This window comes from Lepidochelys kempii, chromosome 15, assembly GCF_965140285.1.
Source record: "Lepidochelys kempii isolate rLepKem1 chromosome 15, rLepKem1.hap1, whole genome shotgun sequence".
NCBI classification, from domain to species: domain Eukaryota; kingdom Metazoa; phylum Chordata; order Testudines; family Cheloniidae; genus Lepidochelys; species Lepidochelys kempii.
The window spans coordinates 15,802,109-15,820,765 of NC_136394.1; the positions used below are offsets into that span (position 1 = coordinate 15,802,109).

An 18,657-nucleotide genomic window follows, 5' to 3' on the forward strand; every position below is an offset into this window, starting at 1 on the left:
CCCAGAAACAGAGCAATTAGAGATGGAAGGAATTTTACTGTAGATAACTAGTCTGTCCCTTTGGTTTGGGCTTTGCACTAATGGCAATTTGCATATAAGTGCTTTACACTTCCCTATCCCCAATAAAAAATACTTGAACATCATACACCTGTAAGGAGGGAGGCAGATACTTTTATCCCTTTTTAAAGATGAAGATCCAGAAACCAAAGGCCTGATTTTCAGCCCGTTCTCAAACAGGACCCCCTTTTTGACCTCGTAGTTTAGATTATTTGGACGGCTGCATCCCAAAATATATAAGTGGCCTAAAGTGTGCCTGTAAATGATTTGAGGCTCAAAATTATACACACATTTATGCGCATCTGCAAATTGAAGTGATAAAAAGTACATCACTGTTTAAAAATCTGGATCCAAGTGACTTTGCCAAAGTCATGTAGCAAGTCAATGTCAGAACCAAGCACTCAGGGTCTCCTGGCTTTCAGTCCCAGGCTCAATCCATTGCTGCTTTTCTAGTTCTTTTTCCAATTTAATTTGAAACATTTCCAGGGATGAGGCTTCTGCTACTTCCCTTGGGAGACTATTCCACAATCCAGTAATTATGCATGCATTGATATAATTACCAATACAATAGAATCCATTTTAAATGAGACACCCTGGTTGTTGGTCTATTGTCTTGACTAAAGAAGCAACCACAAGAAAAAAACCCTATACTAAACAAAAATAGAAGAATAATACTGAAATCCACTGCATTTCATCTTTATTTCTTCATATTATCTTTGGTTAGCAATTTTTTACATTGTAAGACCAAAGCTAAGAATTTAACACCTGGTTAAACACTAGCAAATCCTGTGCAGTAGCCGAATGCATCTCCACTAAGTAGAATTAATGTTCCAGTTAAGCAGCATTTATTGGAAATACAGTATCCCTTGACTAATTCAGCTCCCTGGCACATGTCACAATAAAAGTGACCATCTGATTAAGTGTGTCTCCACAAAATGGAGCATGCTGTATCTGAATGAAAAAGACAGGGAGGAAAATAGTGACAGAATAAGCAACAGGAATGCCCTTATGCTGTAAAGAGAACAGTATTGCATCTCTGCTCATTTAAGGCATTTAAAATCAACAGAAAAGTCAGCTTATCTCCAGAAATATTTTTTACTGCTTTTCTTCAGTTCAGTAAGTTATATGTCAAACAACATCTTTGCCATTCTGGAACCCACGTAAAGTTTTACAGAGATCTTGACAAGCGATCTCAGATGCACACAGGAAATTTTGGATTCCAATCTTATTGCACGCTCTGTTTCTGAAGCCCATCACAGCATAAGTGATTATTTCAATCACAATGGAATATTGATTTCCCTCACTTAGATCAATACAAAACATTTCTTGGTTAGCTTTATGCTGCCAGGCAGAATCTCATCACCATCAATCTTACTGATTAGCAACTTGCACACCATTTTGGTATATGTGGATTACTGTATTGTTTTAAGACACAAAAATAACTAATTAAAAAACTTCATGTGTGTCAGAAGAACCCCAACACCAGCTAATCTTATGATCTCGGAGATAAGAGAACAGCAGATGTGCTGTTTCAGCAAGAGGCCTTTACCTCGAAATCTTCAACTCTAACCCACTGGATTATTTTAAAATGAAATTTCAGTGTTGCAGTATTACCTACAGAGAGATAACAAATACGTATTTTATAGCAACTTTGAGCCTCTGTGCTAAGCTCACAGGCTTCTCAAGTTCTGGGTGGGAAGGAGCAACAGATATTGCACTTTGCAGAGATGTGCACCTCACCCAAACAGTACAGGCACTGCTGATGTTCATCACAGCTAGAGAAGAAGCAAGTGTAGGAGATGCAATCCATGAATCCCAGGACTCTAGACATAGCCCCAGAGCCAGCGAGGGGCTCCCCAACTGTGGGGAAAGAAATACTCTATGATAACTATAAGTTTTAACTACTAAGCTAAGATATATAACAATTTACAAATATTTTCTTTTGCAGGTTATACAACGGAGTGAAGGTGGACACGATTCCAACTCAGGCCAAGCAGCGACAAGAAGGAACGGGAGAGGCGTCAACCCGTACCACCCCTTATACCCTGAGTTGGAAGCACAAGGAAAGCTAGTGTGCAAGGTGTGGCCAATAGACACTGTTTTGAAGAATTTCTGGACTCAGGTGCCTGGTGTGCATGAGTACCCACATGTGGAATATGTACAGGGACCAGCACTCAAAGAAGAATTAAAGACTGTCATGATGCATATGAATTAAGGCAGCACAGGAAACCTTCATTTTGGTATTTCCCAACTTCTGAATGCTTGACTTTGCAATCTTAAATAGTTTTTACCTTGTATTTTAGTGTGTAATATATACATATTTTATGTTCTCAGAGCAGTAATTAGTCTCCTATTTAGCTCACTACTATTTTACTAATACATGCATAGCTTTACACAGTGCCTCTCTGCTGCCAAAAGGTTGCTTAATCTGCACATATTTAATCAACGCAAAGAAATAAAAGAAACAGATGGTCATAGGCCAGTGTTTGATCAGGCTTGGCTGTGCATAACAGTACACATTTGCAATATGCATATAAGAAAACACTGACTTGAAAGGGACATACATAAGGACATGTATGGAAAAATAAAGAAACATGTTAGGCACCATACTGGGAATGCTATAAAGGGAACTAGACACAGACTATTGAGGACTGAGACATAATGGTTGCTCAAGTGCTCTAAGGAACCATATTGATCAACATGGGAATGGCTTCGCTCAGCATGCATTAGATAGGAATCAGTTTCGTAACACCTGACAAAATAAACAATTCAACACACAGTCTGCTCACTCTGTTGCTGCCCCTAAACAGTGCTGTATGGCCATCATCTGCTTTTCATCACTACATAGTGCTATTCAATGTTTAAGAGCAAGAAAGCCACCTTTGTCATTGAACAGGGTGACAGACCTATAGATTAATCATGGCGTGACATGCTGCTGTGATGCTTCCCACATCATGGTGATGCATCTCTCACTCATCACCACTACTGTTTGGCAGAAAGGAGGATAAACGGAGCTTGGTGTATTTGTTGCATTCTCATTTTCCACATCTCCAGCCCTGCACACTGCCTGCTAGGCAATGAAATGGAAGCTCTGGTCATATTTTTGGACTCCACAATAGCTGCCTGAAGCTTCTGAGTCACTGGCTAAATATCACTATTCTACAGTTATAGTGGTCACCAGAAGCAACGTCTAGAGTAAGCCCGAAAAATATTTCCCATTATAATCTCCTAATTCACATGCTTAGAACTTTCCAAAATACCATTTGGGCTGAAATTTTCCAAGTTTGGTGTCTGCCTAAAAATCAAAAATTTTTTAAAAAGTTTGAGTGTAATCCCTTCAGGTGAGTTCTGGAAGAGCGAGACAATATTGTTTGTGTTTGTTTTAAAAAACAGAGCTGAGGAGGGAGTGGGGTTGGGGAGAAAGCTACTTTTTGCAACTTGGTACAGAAAATATTCAGTGATGTCACACTCTGCCAATTTTACTACGAGTCTTGCTATATTTGTGATTCTGATAACCCTGGGTCCTGGAATCAGATAAATATAGGGTTGTCTCAGCTTTCATTTTTTTAAAACAGTGAATTTCTACCCTCTTGGCTGTAGGTTAAAAAAAAGCCTGAAAACGTGAACTGTAGAGACTTGGACACCCAGAAGGTAAATAAACCCCCGAAGTTATTTTATAAAATCACATGACATTTTGGAATCTGACTCAAAGTTTTGAATGCCTGGGGTTGGCAAAGCTGTATTGTCTCTATTGAGGATTAGTGCTTCCACTTGGTATAAAGGAAGATGGCAGCACAGCCCACTGAATAGGGCATTCGTCTAGGAGACCTGGGTTCTGTCCCTGGTTCTGCCACTCACATGCTGGGTAACCCTGAGCAAGTCATGCTCTCCTCTCTGCGCCTCTCTTTCCCATCCCCGCTTTGTCTGTCCTGTCTGTTTAGATTATATAAGCTCTTTGGAGTAGAGTCTCTCATATATTATGGTCATGGTCCTGCAATGTGTGTAACTCTACACCTCAGCAGTCCCATTGAAGCTAATGGTATTCCCACAGTGTATAAAGTTAAACATGTGTGCAAGTCTTTGCATAACTGGGGCTCATATATTTGTACAATGCCTAGCTCTCAGTCAGGTGCCAACTCTCAGTTAGGGCCTGTAAGGACTACCGTAATACACAAATATTAATTTAAGATTGACATTAAAGCATTAGAAAGTTATGCACTGACCATGTAATGCAGGACATTTCCTTAATGTTCCTGGTTCACACTTACACATATATACACTATGTATTCATAACTAGCTACGGGCTAGATTTTGCCAACTCATTCATGTGGAGTCGTCGAGCCCGATATTGAGTGTAGACCTATTGATTCCAATGGCACTATTTGTGATGTAAGATATTACTCAACAAAAGCCTGGTAAAATTTGGCCCAAGTTTACTCTTCTCATTGGCTCTAAGAACTCGAGCTCTGCTGGTGAAACTTGAAAGCTCTACAAGCCAAACAGCTGCTTAGCAAGAAGTCTGTAAGCACAGCTGGTGAAGCTGGAGAGAAGATATGCAGCTATTAGCTTATAAAATTCACACTCTGAACAGCTCTAGAATTTTTCCTTTTGCTTCTCTCTCCTTTTTTCTTTTAAAAAGGAGAAGAACTTTTATAAAAGGTATTCACACAAAGCAGAGATTGCACAATTAAAATCACAGTTTGGAAATGCACGGCAATGTTACCTAGTCCATTTTGCACATACTTACTAGTTATCTGATTAAATGTATAGCGTAATATCTTACCATTTCTATCAAACTCTATTCTCTATAAAGACAGGATGTATAACACAGCTGAGTAACCAGTGCTATTGGAACCTTCGCTTTTGTATATCTTGGTTTTATCATTTCAACCATGCAACTTCAATGTTACATTAGTGCAGCTTATCACATTTCATAATAGAAACAATACTTTGGACTAATGTGGCATTTTAATGTGATGATCTCAAAGTGCTTTACAAAAATGGGCAATAATTATTATGACCATTTTTCAAACAGGTAGTGCTGAGGCACAAAGAGGCTAAGTGTCTTGCCCAAAGCACACAGACAAAGTCAACAGCAGAGTCAAGAATATAAGCAAGGTCTCTTGACTCCCCTCCCTTCTTAAAGTCGAGATGGTGTGTTCAACTGCAAATAGGAAGGGAGATATCCATAAGATAATTTCTATATTAAGATGCAGTCCATGCTATGAAAGAGTTTGAGAATCTCCGTTCGATTTTTAATTTTGCTTTAATTATTTTCTAATTTCTCCATAGACTTGCATTAGCTGACTTCGAAGACCCTGACTATCTCTACTCCTGTGTTACTCTGAAGGGCCACGAACGATGCAAGAGCCTTCTCCTCCACAGCTCATGCCATCAGGAACTGCTTTTCCTTTCCGCTCTCACCCTCTTGAGTCTCAGATTCTCTTAGAATTTCACATTTTAAAAGTTAAAAAGATCACTGAGTATATACTGCTTGCATTGTTTCACTATTCGGAGCTCCAACCCCTGTTCTATTCATAATCTAGAGTTACATTACAAGACTGAATCTAGGTAGCATACTGTACCATATCACAGTGCAACTCCAAGTTCAGGTCTCCTTTATTAGTGTGCAGTCGTACATAACCTTTTTTCTTCACATACTGGTATCGCACAACGTCCTCCTCAATGGCAGCTGCCTCAAAGCAAAGGTAAAAATTAGCACTTTTGAAATTTCTTCATTAACCTTTAGAAGCTATCTGCAAACAAATTACTAGATCCCTATTAGATGATATCCTCCCCATGGACTTAGGGCCCTCACATATGGTAATGTACAAATCATCAGATGGCAATCTCACATTAATCATCCTACGCCACAAAATTTTCATTCTAGAAAGCCACAACTTGTCTAGAGCCAACAATGTGGTCTGTATTTTAAGCGTCAGGTAACCCTGAATACTACACACTGTAATTTTCCAGTAGTATCTACTAATTATGGGTATTATTTTGAAACCAAATTGCTTCTTGCCAAATTAGAAACCATGCAGGTAGTCATCAGCCAACCACAAATTGTTGACATATGAAGACCTGAACTGATGGAGCCATGTCACTACTGGAAAGTCAAACCAAAGGCTCACTTCAAGAGACTTATTTCTTTTGTGTCAAAGAAACTCCATTTCTATCAATATTTCTAGATACCCAAATCTGTCTCCAAAGCATAGAAAAATAAAACTAGGGAAAGATACAGGAATTCACGCTAAGTAAAGAAAATTACTTTGGTAAATATGCAGTTAGAGTACTGGCTTCAGGCTTTAACTAAGTGTACTTGATAGTCTGAAATCTTTAATCCCAAGAGTAAGAGCTCTATCTTGCATTTTAAACACTAATTGCCAAGTCACTTAACACTGAAATTAAAACATTGAGTGCATTTTTGTTTAAGCTAGAGGACGAAAGGAAAGAATTACTGTTTAAAATGCATCTTTGGCAAGAAATAGAACCTTGAATAGCAGTAAGTCAAAAGCTGCCAGACAGCATGCAGTTTAAGATATAATTTTAACCAATACCAACAGGTTTTTAAGCCAAAAGACAGTAAACATTTTACATGAGAGGAGATCAAGTTTCATTGCTAACTTGCATATATGTGCATCCCATTTTGTGGTCCATAGGCATATGAAATACCTCATTAATTTTAGTTCAATATCTACATACTTACCATTCAGAGCTAAAACTAAATTCACAATTGCTACATTATTTTGGAATGAACTCACTGGAAAAAACAGCTGCCTACCTTTTCGTAACTATTGTTCAAGATGTGTTGCTCATGTCCATTCCGTTCTAGGTGTGTGCGTGCCCATGTGCACAGTCATCGGAGATTTTTGCCTTAGGGTACCCATGGGGTCAGCTGTGGCACCCTCCTGAGTGCTATGCACTTTGTGAACACTCTTGGGGGTTACGAGAGTCCGAAGGGCAGTGTCATGAATTGGAAATGGAGGAACTCAAAATGGAGGAATTGTCTTTGTCCAGAGAAAATGGAGACATGGAAATATGCATCCTTCAAGACAAGGGCGGCATACTAGTCTCCCGGATCCAGGGAGGAGACTATGGAGGCCAGGGAAACCATGCAGAACTTCAACTTTTTGAGGTGCTTGTTGAGGCGTCGCAGGTCCAAGTTGGGTCTGAGGCCCCATTTCGCTTTTGGGATTAGGAAATAATCTGAGTAGAATCCTTTCAACCCTCTTCTCCTGAGGGACCTCCTCTACTACCCCCATTCTGAGGTTGTCTACCTCCTGGGCGAGGAGTTGCTTGTGAGAAGGGTCCCTGAAGAGGAATGGGGAAGGGGGGTCGGAGGGAGGGTCAGCCAAGAACTGCAGGCTGTAGCCCGAAGATATGTCAAGCACCCAACAGTCTGAAGTCAGCCGTGAACAGGTCAACCGTGCAGCTGTGCGTCCATGAGCTCGGAGAAGAGCCCTGCTCCTTCAAATGGGAGGTCCTGTAGTGTGGTCTGCATCTCCTGGGATAACCCACAAGACTGTAACCAAGAGCTGCGCCTCACTACCACCGCAGAGGTGACAACCCTGGCCGCCGAGTCAGTAGCCTCCCAGGCCATCTGGAGGGCACCTTTCGCCATCACTTTGCCTTTCTCCTCTGAATAGGTGAACTCCTGGGCTTGGTCCTGTGGAAGAGCCTCCTTTAATTTACTAAGGGAGTCCCACAGATTAAAACTGTATCTGACTAACAGGACCTGGTGGTTAGACACCCAAAATTGCAGGATGGCTGTAGAATAAATCTTTCTGCCAAATAAGTCCAGTCTCTTGGCGTCTTTGTTTTTCGGCATGCCACTCACCTGTCCCTTTCATTAACAGCGGACACAACCAATGACCCAGCTGGAGGGTGTGTATTTAGCTATTCAAATCCCTTTACAGGGACAAAATACTACTTTTCCGCCTTCTTAGAAGTGGGCGGAATGGCAGAGGGGGTCTGCCACAGCAATTTTGCAATCATAAGAACCCCTGAGTGGACAGGCAGCGCGATCTGGGCAGGGATGGTGGAGGATATGACATTAAAAAGGTCATCTGACTCCTCCATCAACTCCTCAGTCTCCAGGTTTAAATCAGTAGCCACCCTCTTAGGAGGGCCTGGTGCTCCTTAAAGTCATGGATGGGACTGCCAGTTTGGGAGGGGCCCGCCACCGCTTCCTCTGGAGACAACGATGACAACTGCACTGCAGGGGGAGAGGCAGGTTCCCCTTCCCTCTCTAGGGATGGCTCCTTAGGTGTAGGAGCCTGCTGTGCTGCCCCCACATCAGATTCTGCACCCTGCTCCGACTCCGGTGCTGGTTTGTCCCAGGCAGCCAGGAAGGAATGGTGGGAGTACGGGACCAACATCATCAGCATGCCCCAAAGATTCCAGTATGGCCATTGAGCAGGCCACTGTCCCTGCTGCCATGCTGCTATCGCAAATGCCATGCCGGTCTTGTGAGTCGGTGGTGAGTCACCTTTTCTTGGCGAGGGACTGAACTCCTGCTCCAACTTGAACCCTTGCCCCTCCGGTGACCAGGCTGGAGCAGTGGAAGCTTGAGTTTGCCGACTGACCCTCATTGGTGACTGGTGAGAAGAGGGTGAGGATCGGTGCCTGTCCTACGAGCGGTACCAGGGAGATGGAGACCAGTGCCACAATGGGGAGCAATCCCATACTGGTGGGGGCTTGACGCTTGGGAGATCGTCCAGGCGATAGCGACCTGCACCATGGCGATCTCTGACAGGGGGCTTGCCGGTACCAATGGTACAGGGACCGGTGCCTCGATTCTGGTGTCCCATACTTCGGGGGGGGAGAGCATAGCATAGCATCAGGGACCTGGGTCTTCTGGCCAGAGACGGAGGTTGTGGGAACGGGGTCCTCGGCCGTGGTGATGGGGACTTATGCCTGCGGTCCGAGGATGCTCCACTTCCCTATGGGGCGGTCCCATGACTGGGTTGCCCTTGGACGGCGGGTCCTTAGCCGAGTCCAGCACTTGGCGCAGAGGCAGCTGACTTACTGGGTCTTTAGCCGCTGAGGCCGCTTCAAGCAATGAAGGCCCTAGAAGGAGCCAGGATGCCCTGCTTCTCCCAGGAGTCAGAGGCAGATCCCTGGCTGGGTTAGGGGGTCTGAGCGCAGCAGTACTGCCGTGAAGCTCCAGGGCAGGCATGTGGCCCAACACAGGTCCTTTGCCCAAAGCCACCTTCCCCTCTGGTGCCGGGGAAGCCCTTCTTCTTATGCCGCTTCTTAGGCACCGGCAACGCACTCTGCACCGATACTGATGTGCCAGGAGTGGATTCCAAATGGGAGGGCTCCGACGCAGGACGAAGCACAGCCTCCACTAGGAGGGCCCTCAAGTGGATATCCTGCTCCTACTGGGTTCTAGGGCGAAAGTTCTTGCAGATCCTGCCCTTGTCCTTTATATGGGACTCCCCAAAGCACTTCAAACAGCTGTCACGGGGGTCACTAATAGGCATCGGCCTCTTGCATGACGAGCATGGTTTGAAGCCTGGAGAAAGGTGCATGCCCTGCTCCAGGGAGAAGTCCCAGCTGGGACTCTAACTACTAAACTAAGACTAACATTTAAACTAATGGCTAACTAAGTACCTAGAAACTATATCTACAAAGGAGATAACAACAGCTGTTAAGAACAGAAGACGAGGTGCTCCGACCAACCATCATGAGCAGTAAGAAGGAGCTGAGAAGGCATAGGGCCAGTGGCGCCTGATATATCAGCACATGAGCGCATGATATATCACCTCAAGAGGGCTGACCCTATGGATACCGTTAAGGCAAAAATCTCTGACGACTGCGTGCGTGGGCGCGCACACACCTAGAATGGAATCGACATGAGCAAGCACTCAAGGAAGAAACCAGGGCTATAGCTGCATGTACAATACTATTCTAAGACATCATATACTGACTAGTTAACAATGCATTCTTGCAGTCCTCTCAAAAGTATGTATACAGGACAACATACTTTATACCAGTATATTTGATTAAAATACACTTTGTTAATGATCGGTATCTACAGTACCTGCTTCATGTGTTGTTTCTGGGGCCATGGCAGTGGATGTGAAGGAAGCACTTACTGTCCCTGTAGAATAGTGAGCCTGTACAAAAGATTAAAAATTCAGCAGAGTTAACATTACAAAAACTGGAGGAAAGAGATGCACCTGCACTCTGCCCTCAAATCCATCTAATTAATTTTGATGTACGTACACACACAGTGAAATAACAAGCTACCTATATAATAGCAGTCGTAGTAATTAATAAGAAATAATAATAATACAGCTGGAGGGAATAATGGAAGCAATTAGTCAGCTACTGTCAAAGCAACTCCAGTTCTATTAATTGTTAAAAGAAGATCAGAAGTCCATCTACATATCGGGTAAATTCCTGGCCTCATGGATAAAATGGATGTTTTTTTCCGTTGTCTTCAGTGGAGCCAATATTTTACCCCTAAGCTCTCCAATGGATTTAAATACCAGTACTTTTCTAAGTGCCCTGCTAGAATGAATTAACTGTCGGTTTTAGCTTCTCATTCCCACCAGGCCTTCAGATAGACTGTGGTGAAGACTGTCTTATAAACAGTAATTAGATACATTTGTGTTTTTTTAAATGTTACCAGAGCAATGTTTCCTAAAGTATTTGCCGCATTTCCAATGTCTTTGCAGTACTACAAAGCTGGGCTCTAAAGATCTTGAAAAAGAAACTATCCCGTTGAACAATACATATACTGCTTTCCTTTTCTTAACTAACAGTTGCTAAACTAAATAATAAGATCTGGCAGGTTGCTATACTACGTGGCACAGCCTACATTCTCCCCCCCCCAAAAGGGACAGCATGGTTTAATAACGCTTTGGAAAACATACATCGGCTTTCTTGGTTCCTCTTCTGCAGATGCACAAGTGCTGCAGTTTTAAGCGTGTCTGATACTGTTGTGATAAAATTTCATATTGACTTTTCATTTTTAGGTTATGTAATATTGGCCATGATAAAAAGAAAAAAGGTTAGATTCTGTAATTCCTTACTTAAAATATTACCACTTAATTACTAGAAGTACACAAATGTCTTCTATGTTTCCTATTTAAAGCAGACCTTCTCTTTATAAGAACTGGAGCGGAAAGAGGAGCACTACGCGGTGGTATTTCTCCATCTGTCACCTATAACATTTGCTCTGATGAATTTCTACTTAAGGCTGTCCAGACACTGAGCTCAAGGGGCTTATTGCTTCCACATCATCAGGCAAGGGTTTTCTTATCACAAGATATTTTTATATTCACAGCTGGAGATATGAAGGGAGCATTGCTGGCAAGACTTCTGTAAAACATCCTGGGTAAGTGAAATTAAAGCTTACTAAACATATGGAGGGGCTTTGGGAACACTCAGAGTGACACTTGAGCGGACATTGTCACGTGACCCCTAACATCTATAGCCCTGTTCATAGTTTTCTTTTCTGAAAAAAAATGGAACCCCACTCATGGATCTTAAGATGTATTTGTGTTTTTAACTCAAGACCAAATAAGTAATAATATATAGCTTGTTTAAATATTTATACACACATCTGTAGATCTCAAAGCATTTTATTGAAGTAAACAATAATATCCTCATTTTACAAAGGGAAAAACAGAGGCAGGGAAATGAAGCAACGTGCCCAAGATCACCTAGTGAAATCAGTGGCAGTGCTGGGTATAGAATCCAGGTTTCCTGTGTGCTCTGCCCCTTAGGCTATACTGCCTCCCACAGAAGCCAAGGGAGCTTTGCCAATTATACCAGCTGACAATCTGGTCCTGTGACATGCGGACAGTTCACCGTCCATATGATTTCATCTTTTTCCCCAAATACATTTTGTTTTTTAAAATTGTATAATTGCCTGAATAGGAACAAACAAGCCAAGACAAATCTAAGCCTTGCAGCTTCTCATATATCTAGGCTCATAAACAGTCTAAATTGCCTCTGTTTTGTTTTTAAATCACGTGGCACACTCCTACTAACTGATGTTCATACAAGGGTAATCTAAGCACAGTGACATGTCCCAGAGAACTGTTTTAGGGAGAGGATAACACTCAGCAATCCTGGATTCAATATGCAGACGGATTATTTCTTGACAACCATGAACACACAGTAATATGCCCCTGATAAGGGCACCTTTTACAATAATCCATTAAAAATACTGTGAAGAAGAACTGTTGAAGCTGCTTCTGGTGATTTATATATATGCCTACATCAGGAACGATTCACTTGCATTGCCCTTAAGCTGTGTTCCTTCTGCCAATGATAAATTAATTCAAAGCAAGAAATTACAAGCTGGAAGGAAAAATCTTCATCACCTAACTCACACCATGGTAATCACATCCTAAATTTAAAGAGCTCTACCTCTTATCGCACCTGATTTAAAAAATATTTTAGGCTCATTTACAAATATTTTACAAAAAAATCCATTGACATACACACATCACTGCATTTCTAAAGAATTGCAGTATAATTTAGCTACACCACTCTCATTGCCTCTGATGTATGGTAAGTTCCCATGCACCAGAAAACAGCCCTGTCTGCTCAGGTGGCGATATGGCTACTATACTGAAAAATGCCTTTTACCATTCTTCGGAAATGTAATCAGTGTCGAACTATAAATCAACTTACTGCATTCAGCTTATCCACTTTTCTCTTTTCCGGGGCCTTCATTGTAGCTGCTAGAATATCATCTCCTTTGAATTCTTTATACAGCTCCAGTAAAGTCTCTCGGGTCTCTAAATTTGTATTTTTCAGATAGTAAGATGGATCCAATTTTGCTTTTTCTTCATCTGTAAGATAGTATTAAACCACAGTTTCAGTTAAAAAGCAAGCTCTGGATCTCAAAATCATTTTGTTCCCCTTCAACTTAACAAGGTCACACATATCTCTCTAGCCAACAGAAGTTGCTCCAATAAAAGATATTACCTCACCCACCTTGTTTCTCTATAGAAGAAGAAATCTTTTTCATGGAAACTGACACACATTTTTGCTTTTGTAGAAGTGATTATAATGAATGAGTCAGCAATAAGACACAATGTGAAAAAAGTGACATCCAAGTATGGTGAGACAAATACTTTACTGGCCATGTACTAGAAAAGGGCTTGACTTTATATCCTTTCCCATTGAAAGACTCTTCAGAACAACTGGAAGCTACCTAAACTCTTATAAATCAATTTAAACCACTTGTACGGAATACTAAAAAGACAGACACTATTTTTGGATACATAATGCAAAAAAATCTGCCCTTTGTCCCCTCAGTGAATGAAACAGATCTATGGCTCATAATGCCCAAGATACATGGTGTCACAGTACAGAAGCATTTTTTTTTTGAAGTGATATAAGTCATACCTGGGTTCTGCCCTAGCATGCCTAATTTTTGCTGACAAATATTTAGAGCTGAATTTGGCTGGGGAGAGGAGGGGGTGGACAACAGGGGTAAGGAGGTTGAAGCTGGGGGTGGGAGCAGAGCCGGGGACTGAGGCTGGGGCCTCGGGTGTGGGGCCAGTAGCCGGGGTCAGGAGTGGAGCTGGGTGGCGCTCCCTCCCCACTCCCCAGTGGGGCTGGCCCGGGCCTCAGCCACACACCCCCAGGGGAGTGTGCCCCACAGTTTGGGGTCCTCTGATCTATTTAATGATAAGCACGGTGGAGACTGTCTCTTACTGTGTGTTTATACAATGTCTAGAACTACCGGTCCCAATCTGAGCTGGGGCCTCTAGGCACCATTGCATAACATTTCATAATCCCACCATCCAGTGTTTTCTTTTAAAAATCACTCGACATTCCACAAGCTATTCTCCGGGTTTGTATATTAGGATTAGAGTTTCTTCAGCCAAGCTTTAGTTCATCCTTACCTGGGTCTGTCACCTTTAAGTTGTTTTTAACATGGAAGAAGTCGGACACATTAAATTTGTCCAGATTGGTTGGATCCTGAAAATAAAAATAAAAAAAAGTATAATGGAAATGAAACAGCAGGTAATAGCAAGCGTGTGTTAAATGGTGGGCTGGAAAAGACTGAACTAAACATGATACAGACAAAATTTCAGGTAAACGATATATAGAAAATAGCTATTAAAATAGCAATATCTGAAAGAGTAAAAATTCCTGGTTATATTTGTTATATGACTGACATTTAGTGTTGTGTTAATTAGCAAGTACAGAACCAGTTACTAGCATAGTGTTGCTCATTAATGGACTGGGTTCCGATAACTGGTCACAGCTTGCAAACTCTGAGATTCTGATTCTAAACTGAGTTTAGCCTTCCAGAGTATTAGCCAAATAAAATGTCCAGCACCAAAGGACCAGATTATTGAAGTTCTCTAGGCACCTATAGGTACAAATACGTGCCCACTAGAATTTTTAAAAATACGTAGGCACCTATTTACTTCTTTAGGCAACTAAATACCTTTAAAAAAAATTTGGCCCAAGGAGGATAACACTGCAAACAAATACAATACAATAAAAATGATTCCTTCATTTTTAAATGAGAAATTTAACACTTTAAACAGGAAAGATAACTGAATGCCCATGTGGTGTAGTACGTGCTATTCATTTGCAGTGAGGTTCATTTAACGTGAGCTAATATAGCAGGGCCTTCAGATCCACATGGATCCTATTGATCACGCAACACATTTTTTCCACAGTCTTAGAAAAAATTCACTTTCATACAACACTTTTCATACCCAAGATAACACAGACTTCTTTTAAAACAGCAGGGAGTCTGATCATAGCAGCACAGTGATTATGCGGACCAAGAAACAAGAGCTATTTGCTCTACCATACATACAGCGTCAGATATCAGACTGACTGATGTTTTTTCCACTGAATGCATCCGATGAAATGAGCTGTAGCTCATGAAAGCTTACGCTCAAATAAATTGGGTAGTCTCTAAGGTGCCACAAGTACTCCTTTTCTTTTTGCGAATACAGACTAACATGGCTGCTACTCTGAAAGATATCAGAAGCTGTCTATTGAGAGCATACAATAGGATTGCGGTTGTTCAGCAAATCCATGACTGGGAGCAGGAGGCCACTTCTAGAGAGTATTATTAGTGTCCCTGCCCATTTTTGGAAAGTGCCGTCTGATCTTTTATTTCCACCAGGACAACTACCACCAAACATTGGAGGAGACGCCCTCCATGTAATGCCTCATTTGAAGAAGAATATGTCTAAAAATATGTCTAATATGTCCAAAATCTCTTAATATCAAATCTTCCTGTAGGACTTGAACTCGTGACCTAAGAGTATTACCAACTGAGCTGTGAAGGTAGTTCAGTAAAAGTACTGAGGATAGTAATAGTACATGAAATAAAAGAACAGAGATCTTTTATCATGGAATACTCCGGGTTCAAAGGTAGCCAAGGTATTAAACGAATGGTTGGGGGGAGGGGAGCGGGAGAGTCACCACTTTCACACAGACACTATATTTCAAACAGCTTCCTAAGCATGGAAAGGTGGTAAATGATTAAAATGACATTAATGTTTAAAACAATTAACTCTAATTTCCATACTAATATTTTAAAAACGAATTATAAAGTTATTTCTCAGGGGTATGTCAGTAAATCAGTTTAGTGATATCTCTGTAAACTGTATAGCTAAACAAAAAACCTTGAAGCACTACACTCATTTTTAAGCCACTTAATACTAGTAGGGAGCAAATGCTCACTCTGAGGGACATTAGGAGCTGAATCTGAGGTCCTTACTCCGTCTAAACTCCCACTGACTTCACAGATGTGTTAGGTCAGAAGCCTGTAATTTGCTGCACTCTGGCAGAAGATGCAGTGAATTGCAGGATTGCAGTCTTCCTTTGGGATTTGATCCGAAAAGTCACCTTGCACATGTTTTTGCCAGCACATCTTGCTAGGGTCAAGTAGCTGATCCAAGAGAAGGGTAGTCACACTAGTGGATAGAAAAGGGGACCAGGAGTCATGAGGGCTAGCCTTATTTCTGCCACTTGCTGTAAGACCGGAAGCAAATCCCTTCAGCTCTTTCTCTACCAATAAAAACACGCCTCACACACACAAAGGCTGTGAGCTTTAATCAACTTTTGTGGAGCATTTCAAAACCTAAATATCCTCAGACCAAGTATGCTCTATTAGACTGTAAGCTGTTGGGGGCAGGGACAGTTTCTTAGGCGATGTTTCGTATGGTGCAATCCTCATTTACAAGACGATGTTAAATAAGCAACAAATAAGTATCACACTGAAAACTCTATTAAGTGACCCACTCAAAGAACCAGCAAAAAAATTAATGACCTACTAGATGTGGATCTTTAAACTGTGTGGCCATGTGGCTTCCTGTACAATTTTGTTTGACCTTTAGTTAAAGTGGTTAAGACATGGGGATGCCTACTGGAGAGGCAGTATCATTCAATAATCCTTAATCTTTCCTCATAATCATCATTTCCCCCCTAAGGCTTGGCCCTTGTAAGCTCATCTTTCAAGCAAAGAGGTCACAACATCACATCAGGATAAATAATTATTCCAGGAAATTATATCTTACAGAAAATAAAGAGAGTTGTGAAGTGGTAAAGGTTGCTTGAGGAGACAAAATCTAAAATACCTTAATAAAAATACAACAGTCAAACATTCAAAAAAAAATATTGCAGACTAGGTTAGTGACTAATACACTGACATGAATGTGAATAGTATAATTATTCAAAAAAAGTAACAAAATTACTCAAATTGTTACTTTCAATTAGAAAGTTCTCAAGATTCCATCTCTACTAAGTCAATGGTTAATACAGCAGAGCTGTGGCTTCATCTCTCATTAAATGATACAATTATGCCTTTCATTCATCCCTGAAATTGTATGCCTCCATTGGTGAATAAATCTTTAGTTTTATTGCTGGCAGTAAAACCAAAAGACATTTATGAAATCTGCCTGCATGAGTTTGCACCCTAATGACGACCCACTGGCTCGCCTGTTTGCTTCTCTCCTCCTTCCCCCCGTCAAATCATTTCCCATTATTTTTCAGTTCCACAACAGCAACTAGGATGCAGCCTCACCAAGGCATTTGATGTTGAAAAGCTAGATATTGTTTCTTTTCTTTGAGCTCTAGCGTAAGAGAATGTAGCTTTTGATTTCCAGGAATAGGAAATCTGGGCGCATTTCTTAACCATCCTGGTATGCTCTTTCACTTTTGTATATAAACAAACTGTTCTAGCACAAAAAATAAGTATAACATGCCCCCAAAAAATCCAGGGGTAATTTCTGATCTCTAAATTGACATCATAGAGGGAAGTGAGGCATAAATGAAAAACAAAACAAAAAAAGCCCAGGCAAAGGCACAACTTTCAACTGCCAACAGAAAATGCAGATTGCCTGTTTTCACGCATTCCTCTAGCTACTCACAGGCTACAACGTTTACTTACAGAAAGCTATAAGCATGCCAGGACACTACAGGTGAAGAGAATAAGACAATTTACCCATTCCAGGGATCTGAAAATACATCATCATATTAATAGAGAACATAAGGATTTTACAGAAAGTCACATTTCTGCCACTCCTGCTCAAGCTTAGGGGTAAGAGTTGCTCCTGGAACAGGCTCTCTTTGTAACAGGGAGATGGAGGGAGAAAAAGTGGCCTACAATAAAGATTAATCTGGTAACATACATTATATTCTCTTTTACAAAAGCCTCATGATTAAATTTATTTATATTTTATACATAATTTAAATAAATTTAGATATCTAGTTACTTAAAGGCCTCCATAAAGCGAAGTCTTAAGCGTTCAGGATATCACAGACTCCTCAAGGTAGCTAACTTTAAAAGGTAGCATTTCACAGCCATAATACTTTTAGTTGCTTATTGGCTTAATCAGTGTGACCGCTGACACTGAGCAACTAAGGAAGAAGCCTTTATAGCCACCCACCCCTCTATATACTTCCCCTGGCTCTCCAAAACCTCATTTAACTACCTCTTCATAACTCAAGAATCACAGTATGGAATATGGTAAACAGCAAACTGCAACCTCATCTCCTTAGAGATCATAGCTGTTCTGTCTCTCTGTCCTTTGGAGTTCTAAGCATGAATGACACAAATGAGAAACCCCAAGGCCTTGTGAGCTATTCTTCATTATACTCAGGTGGGCTGTTTTATTCAAGTAGAAACCTTTAAAGATTTGATTTATACTATCATCCTTCTATTCTCATTTCTGCAATGCAGGAATTTCACTGTACATTGAGTAGGCAGGCCAATTAAGCAGCATACATACTACAAGTGTATTTTTCCTTCCGTCATTGAAGAAATGTTCTATAACTTGAAATCTGAGAGTGGCATCTCAGTCAGGTTATCTAGGGCAATAAGTCAACTGACTCCTCCCTCTAAAATTAAGCATTGTGATTCACTAGGAAGAGTTTAATTTAGAACGAGACATATGTTGACTGCAAGAGCACAGCAACAGATGTTAACTTATGTACAGAATACTGCAGGGTTCTACTAAGCACACCTCTCCCCAAAAACTTCGCAAAATAGGTCTGACCAATCCTAACTTGTGCTGCAGATAATGTGGACAAGTTATTTTTTGTCCAAATAAAATCCAAATAAAAACACAAATAATACACATTCTTTGGACA

The 18,657-nt window shown here is 41.2% G+C and overlaps 1 protein-coding gene and 1 long non-coding RNA gene across 8 annotated transcripts in view; one reads left to right on the forward strand and one right to left on the reverse strand.

Moving 5' to 3' along the window:
* The window catches only part of PPIL2 (peptidylprolyl isomerase like 2), a 116,033-nt gene that overhangs the window by 49,627 nt on the left and 47,749 nt on the right, over positions 1 to 18,657 (reverse strand). For all 7 annotated transcript variants that reach the window (XR_012155048.2, XM_073312715.2, XM_073312716.2 and 4 more), the window contains 4 exons: positions 13,938 to 14,013; positions 12,715 to 12,875; positions 10,106 to 10,181; positions 5,643 to 5,749 (listed from right to left, as the gene is read on the reverse strand). Coding sequence is in view for 6 of the 7 variants with exons in the window: in XM_073312715.2 (XP_073168816.1) it covers positions 5,643 to 5,749; positions 10,106 to 10,181; positions 12,715 to 12,875; positions 13,938 to 14,013 (420 nt within the window). In the remaining variant the exon portion in view is untranslated. The remainder of the gene's footprint in view (positions 1 to 5,642; positions 5,750 to 10,105; positions 10,182 to 12,714; positions 12,876 to 13,937; positions 14,014 to 18,657) is intronic.
* LOC140898631 (uncharacterized) lies at positions 1,094 to 6,307 on the forward strand. The gene is made up of 3 exons (XR_012155049.1): positions 1,094 to 2,137; positions 3,658 to 3,708; positions 5,350 to 6,307. It is a non-coding gene; the product is annotated as an uncharacterized LOC140898631 (long non-coding RNA).